This window comes from Engraulis encrasicolus, chromosome 18 (assembly GCF_034702125.1).
Source record: "Engraulis encrasicolus isolate BLACKSEA-1 chromosome 18, IST_EnEncr_1.0, whole genome shotgun sequence".
NCBI classification, from domain to species: domain Eukaryota; kingdom Metazoa; phylum Chordata; class Actinopteri; order Clupeiformes; family Engraulidae; genus Engraulis; species Engraulis encrasicolus.
Genome location: NC_085874.1, coordinates 49,182,827 through 49,189,847, shown reverse-complemented (window position 1 = coordinate 49,189,847; position 7,021 = coordinate 49,182,827). Strand labels below are relative to the sequence as shown.

Genomic DNA, 7,021 nt, shown 5'->3' with positions numbered 1-7,021 from the left:
TACTCGATTATGTCAATGCTTACTGTATTGATGGATGAGTTGAGCTGGAACAGATGAGTGAATAGCGTTCACAGTGGCTCCCTCACTCTCCAGATACTCTGTAGCCTTCTCCTCTATGGTCTGAAGAATTCATATGTTTGTAAGTATTGATACACAAGTATTGATACAAGTATTGATACACAAGGGGCAAACAACAGAACATAGGCTACTATGATGCGTATGTCATACAAAGGAATAAGCTGCCAGCCAAATTGGCTAGTGATACTGTACGTATTACTAGCCACAGCCGAGTTTTACCAGCATTTGGCCGGTTGGCAGGTGCCAGTGTCAAGCCCTGATACACACACATATTATTATTATAATGAAAACTAGAAGCACTCAGAGAGCGCAGACCTCCGCCAAGCAAGCTGCTTGATAGAACATTTGACTATGTTACACCCTATTTTCATTGAAGACTTTCTGCCTTCTTTTTCGGAGTATGAAACTGGAATGTTTTGCCCTATCCCGCAATTCAATTTGTGGCCGCTACTAGGGGCGTCTAGATGTATAGGCCAGCAATGGTGAAGAATCTTTGAAAAGGTCTTGGTTCCGGTTCGTGATCCGGATCACCACCAGATTTTGATCACTTGTTCCTCGGGTCATTACCAACAACTCCACAAAGGTTCATCCAAATCCTTTAATTAGCTTTTGAGTTATCCTTCTGACATACTAAAGAGAAGACAAACAGACAGACAGACAAACCAACACGACCGAAAACATTACCTACTTGGCAGAGGTAATCATTATGTGATTGTACATTGCACACATATAAAACATTCCATATCCTTACATCAGCATGACAAAGACTAAGCAACCCTCACTCAATATTGTTGTCCGACATCTTTTAGAAGTCACTCCAACAGCTAGCCAGTCAATTGAAAATATTGTTTGGCTTGCTATTGCCTACCTTTCAAGGATGAGAATTGTTTTCTACGTTGTGATTTAAGCTGTAGCGTATTCTGTTGATCCAACGTATAGAGGCAAACAGGAGGATAGTCTTCCGCTTTCGCTTGTCTTCCCTTGCCTTTTGTTCTGCCAAACACGACAGTGGAGCTCTGCGATCTTTGGACCCATAAAATCACTAGGCATCTGATAATATGATGGGACAGGTGGGGCACTGTGAACACATTCCCTTTCCTTGCAGTTACATGATTTACAAGATGCCTTACACAATTTGAACCCATACCACCACTGACAGTGCATTGCATGATGAGACACGCATGATGGTGCATGATGTTTAAATTACTTACTGTAAGCACACTTCGAAGATATTTGGGTGAAGTATAATCATACTGACTTACTTAGGCCCATCACTCCAAATGGAGCTTAGGCCATCAACAACTCTTCTCCATCCAACACGGGTTTGAGCTGTCCTTTCTACCTCTCTGCCTAGCTGGTTCCCAGCCTCTTCATCTCTGCCTCAGAGTCTGGCCTTCAGGTGTTTTTAGGCCGTCCTCTCTTCCGCTTTCCCCTATGGGTTCCAGGTCAAAGTTTGGCGTGTGATGCTCTCTCTCCCTGGGCCTGACCAGTATGCCCCCCATTCAGATGCCCTGTCAGCTTTGTGTGTGTGTGTGTGTGTGTGTGTGTGTGTGTGTGTGTGTGTGTGTGTGTGTGTGTGTGTGTGTTTGTGTGTGTGCGTGCATGCGTGCGTTTGTGTGTGCGTGTGTTAGTTCATAATATTCTTTTTTCCTCTTAATGTTCTTCATGTCCTCACTTACATAATATATTTATTTTTTGATCGATTTGGGTGTGCGACCCTCGTGTGAGTACTTCAATTTGAGGGGGAACAAAAACAGAGAATAGCAGGAATGGTGTCAGTCGTCGTTTGGACAAAATAAGCCTGGGGTGGCTTCCTGGGCAGTCATGGATGAGCAGTTAGGCCGTCAGCCTAAAGGGTGTCGGTTTGACTCCTGACCCGCCAGGTTGGTGGGGGGAGTAATTAACCAGTGCCCTCCCCCATCCTCCTCCATGACAGAGGTACCCTGAGCGTGGTACCGTCCTGCCGCACTGCTCCCTTGGGGCGCCATTGAGGGTTTCCCCCTTGCACGGGTAAATGCAATTTCGTTGCGTGCAGTGTTCACTTTTGTGCTGTGGAGTGCCATGTCACAATGTCAAAGGGAGATGGAGTTTCCCAATGGGGCTTTCACTTTCACACTTCTTAAATGCTATCTTCTCAACATTCAAGTCTGAATAGTTCTTTTAAAATAAATTAAAATGAGCCAGTTCACTTTGAAAGGGACCAGCCTGTATGACTGCAATTTTGTTGCAGTTGAGTTGAGTTTTGTTTTATTAAATAAGTTGCCCTCCAAGCTTCAACTGCTTTCTTTTTCTTTCTCTCTCTCTCTCTCTCTCTCTCTCTCTCTCTCTCACACACACACACACACACACACACGTGCACACACACACGCACACACACACACACACACACACACACACACACACACACACACACACACACGCCTCTGTGTGTCAGTTGATATTGTGACGTGACGCTTAAGGAACCCAAGCAGCCTATAAGTTCCTGCAGCTTCAATCTGTTGACCTGAACCAGTAGAAAACCACTTCCTGTTTTAAGGATATGCCTCAGGTACACACAATCCAGTGGTGTAGTCTACGTAGAACGCGGGTATACGGAGTATACCCACTTCTACATTTCAGGGATTTCAGTATACCCACTTAAAATTGATTGATCCATTGTTTTGAATAGCACAAATATTATACAGTATACCCACTTCAAGAAATGCTCAAATATACAGTATACCCACCATAAAAAGTAGACTACACCACTGACACAAACACACACTAATAGTCAAATAGACCCCAAGGATAACAGGAGGGTTAAGGCAGCAGGGCAACTTACTTTGTTACGTTTAACGGGCTGCAATGTTTAGATACTGTACATTCCACTCCACTGGCACGGAGGGACAAAGGGGTCAGTTGTCTCGGGCCCAGGGGGAGAGGGGGAGCCCGGAATCCATCTGAGCGGAAAAGCACGAGGGTCTGGCTATAGAGTCAGGCTAAGTGTGTGTGTGTGTGTGTGTGTGTGTGTGTGTGTGTGTGTGTGTGTGTGTGTGTGTGTGTGTGTGTGTGTGTGTGTGTGTCGCAGAAACCTATTTCAGTGGTTCTTGAGAAGTGTTCAGTGCACAGCTAGACCCCTGGTCAGGGTTGAGGGCACCAGAAAGCTTGTTAAACATTGGAAACAAACTTTAACAAATTTAACAAATTATTTTAAAATCTCCTGTTATAACCGATACTTAGTCTGAACATACTGTAGGCTAGTGCAAATTAAAAGGCCTGTTCTTTTAACTTTTACTGCAAACTACAAAAAAGTCCTTGCAAAGTAATTTCAGTGGATGACCTCAATTTACGTCATGAAATAGATGAGGAACATGGAAGAAGGATTGAAGAAAGACCTCGGTGAGCCGTGTTGGTAAGTGCGGTCATTGGGGAGTATATTTGAGAAAAAAAACTGCATCTTATAACATACAGTTCAGTGTATCAGAATCAACTGAAGTCGGTCCAGCACACCATGCAAACAACTACTACAGGGAAAACACTAAACACAGAGAAGATGAGATGAGTATGAGTCAACAACATCATCTATCCATAGTCCTTTAACAGCAGAAACATGCAACACGGTAACTTTGAATTGTTTATTGTTTACACATTCACCACTCCTTTGAATCTTTGAATTGAATCTTCTTCATCTTTAATCATCACATTGTTTGGAAAAGGGGGATTTGGCGCCAAAGAAACCAGAAGTATTTGACCTATTCATGCATCCAGGCTTTGGTTTATTGAAAGTTTGGTTTAATCTTTGGTTTACTGAAAAATTGTTTTTTGCTGCGTTAGACATACAGTAACCTGGGTTCAGAAAGTGAAAAGTCCTGCCATACACACAGTCATTCCAGTCAATCCACTCATCTAAATAGTGGAAGCACCTGCAGCGCAGACAGACAGAGATCTACATTACTCTAATTCTGCGTCTCTGCACGTCCTCTGGTGATGTTATGTCAGTTCTTTGGACTTAACCGCAGTTCAGCTGTAATAGATTTGATTTCCTTTCAGAGCTTTTAAGTGTTTCAATTCAATTCAATTCAAATTCAATTCACATTGTCACATTGTTTCATCTTCTGTTCTGGGGCTCCATGTACAAAACTTACTTACGCACAAAAAAGCTCCGTAAGTAACTTTCCACGAACATTTTCAGATGTACCAATAATGAAAACATGAAAAAGTGCATGTGAAATTGGACATACCGAATCAGCATGAAACCCTGTTTATGCATGGACTGATACATTTAAGATTTTAAGACGCAAATGCATTTGTTTAGATTTTCACTTACGCAAAGATTCAATAGGAAATCTATGGAAGTCTTTGTACACGAGGCCCCTGGCCTCATGACATGATCTTCACAGATATCTTTGGTAATCCTGTACAGTAGGTTTGTGTCCTTCTGCATGACTGGATATATATGATATGACATGGCAAGACTTTTGCTTTCCATCATTACTTCTTTGGTACAAAACTGGGGCTCTGACTACTACACCGAAGAGCCAGGGGTCCGTATCTCGAAAGCGTCTTTGCTAACGACGGTAGCAACGTCCTTCGTAAGAGCGAATCAACTCTCTCTCGACAGCGACGTTCACCACTAAATCCAAGGGCATGGTAAGACGGTCTTAAGATGGTCTTAAGACGGTTAGCAACGACAAGAATCGAGAAATGGACCCCAGGCTCAGAGCACACACCCACAACCCAAATCATGGTCAATCTATCATCACATAGTACAGTACATACAGGTAACATTTGGCACTGTAGAGAGTTAACATACCGCATATCAAATATCATATCTAATTCCTTGTGGATGCAGTTGTATATGGGCAATAACACCTGGTTCAGCCAGAAAGACTTGTCACTATGACGTCAGGTACAGTACATAGCGGATGCTGATTGTCCAGAGCAAGTTGTGCTGGGTTCACGTATGTGGATATTTTAAAATGCGGATATTTTTTATCGGTTTACATGTAAACACGACACATGTATATATATATAAAAATGTGACAGGTGCGTTTTAGACCCCTAAATGGGATATTTTCAAAATTGTACTTTTTAAATGCACATTTTACATGTAAGTCAGAGGCCAAAACAATACGTTTTCAAAAATACCCAGATCCGTGTAAACAGCTTCAAAGTCTTCCTGGCAGAACTAACACAGGGATACACTTCAGATTGTGTGTGTGTGTTACCTGGATCAGGTGTGTGCGTCAGGTGTGTGTCTGACTGTTTGTCCAGGATCAGGTGTGTGTGTGTCAGGTGTGTGAGTGGGTCCTTATGCAGCAGAATCAGGTGTGTGTGTGTCAGGTCAGGTCAGGTGTGTGTGGTGTGGGGGAGGTCCTTATGCAGCAGGATCATATATGTGTGTGTGTGTGTGTCAGGTGTGTGAGTGGGTCCTTATGCAGCAGGATCATATATGTGTGTGTGTGTGTGTCAGGTCTGGTGTGTGTGGTGTGGGGGGGGTCGTTATGCGGCGGGGCAGGTGAGGGGCTGGACTCCGCTGATCTCCAGGGCCTTGTTGAACTGCACCTCCAGGACCTTGCCCGCCTTGATGATCTTGACCTCGCGCAGGCAACCCTTGAAGGGGGCGGCCGTGGTCAGCCCAGCCTGCTTCAGGCCCGCTGGAGAGAGAGAGAGAGAGAGAGAGAGAGAGAGGGAAGAAGAAGAAGAAGAAGAAACAAAACTGATTTTATTGAAAAGGCACAAAAGGGCTTCGAATGCGTAGGCCCATATGTTTGTAAACAGTTCTGCCATACATGTTATATTACATGTAAAGGCTTTTGTTTATTTTCCCTGCTTCAGGCCCGCTGGAGAGAGAGAGAGAGAGAGAGGGAAGAAGATATTCATGGGCTTTTTGGGCCTTTATTTCGGATAGGACAGTGAAGGTGTGAAAGGAAGTGAGTGTGGAGAGAGATAGGGTAGGGTTGGGAAATGACCCTGTCCGGACTCGAACCGGGGTCCCCGTGGGCATGCAAGCCCAAATGTGGGGGGCTTAGCGCGCTGCGCCACAGCGCCCCCCAAGAAGAAACAAAATTGATTTTATTGAAAAGGCACAAAAGGGCTTCGAACGTGTAGGCCCATGTGTTTGTAAACAGTTTTGCCATGTTATATTAAATGTAAAGGCTTTTGTTTATTTTTTCAAAGCCTCTAGTCTTTCCTCAAAACCTTCTCTAGCTGGAATGTATTTCAAGTCAAGTCAAGTCAAGTAGGTTTTATTGTCAATTTCTTTACATGCACTGGTCATACAAAGAATTTGAAATTACATTTCTTGCTTTCCCATACAGACATAGACTAATCTAGGTAAGGACATAGACAGTATAGACATAGACAGTACTTATACATGGACTTAAGACAGTATGGACATAGACAGTGCTCATACAGACATTTAAAGTGCAAGACTGGACAACAGAAGACTTGTAGAGGACATGCATTAAGAGGTATTTGTTGTGCTTTTGTGCTTTTCCTAAAAAAAGTCCTTTTTACATGCAAAGTCCTGTTTACATGCAACTGCATCCGTTTCTACAAGGCAAATAAGGCCCATGTCCAGTTGCGAGCATATTGTTCATTATTTGCAATGCTCAAATAATACAAGACAATGTTTCAGGTGTTACTTTGGGTGTATATTAATGCATCAGCTATGAAAACGAAAGGGTCAGTGGGTGACGGAAATGGCTTATCTAATTCTCTTGTTAAAAAGATTTGTTGCACCATGTCGCAAACCAACAAAAACATGTCTTTATCAAGCCACCCTCATTACTGTATTTGAATTTCTGTGTATAATTTACACCTGAGAATTCACTGAAGAACACACACACACACACACACACACACACACACACACACACACACACACACACACACACACACACACACACACACACACACACACACACACACACACATAAACACACCTGGGTATCCGCCGAAG

General features: G+C 43.3%; 1 protein-coding gene across 1 annotated transcript in view; it reads right to left on the bottom strand.

Moving 5' to 3' along the window:
• Nucleotides 1-5,491: 5,491 nt before the first annotated feature.
• Nucleotides 5,492-7,021, bottom strand: part of lama2 (laminin, alpha 2) — a 441,866-nt gene continuing 440,336 nt past the window's right edge. The window contains exon 66 of the mRNA XM_063223771.1: nucleotides 5,492-5,714. Within this exon, the coding sequence (XP_063079841.1) occupies nucleotides 5,560-5,714 (155 nt within the window). The 3' untranslated portion in view covers nucleotides 5,492-5,559. The remainder of the gene's footprint in view (nucleotides 5,715-7,021) is intronic.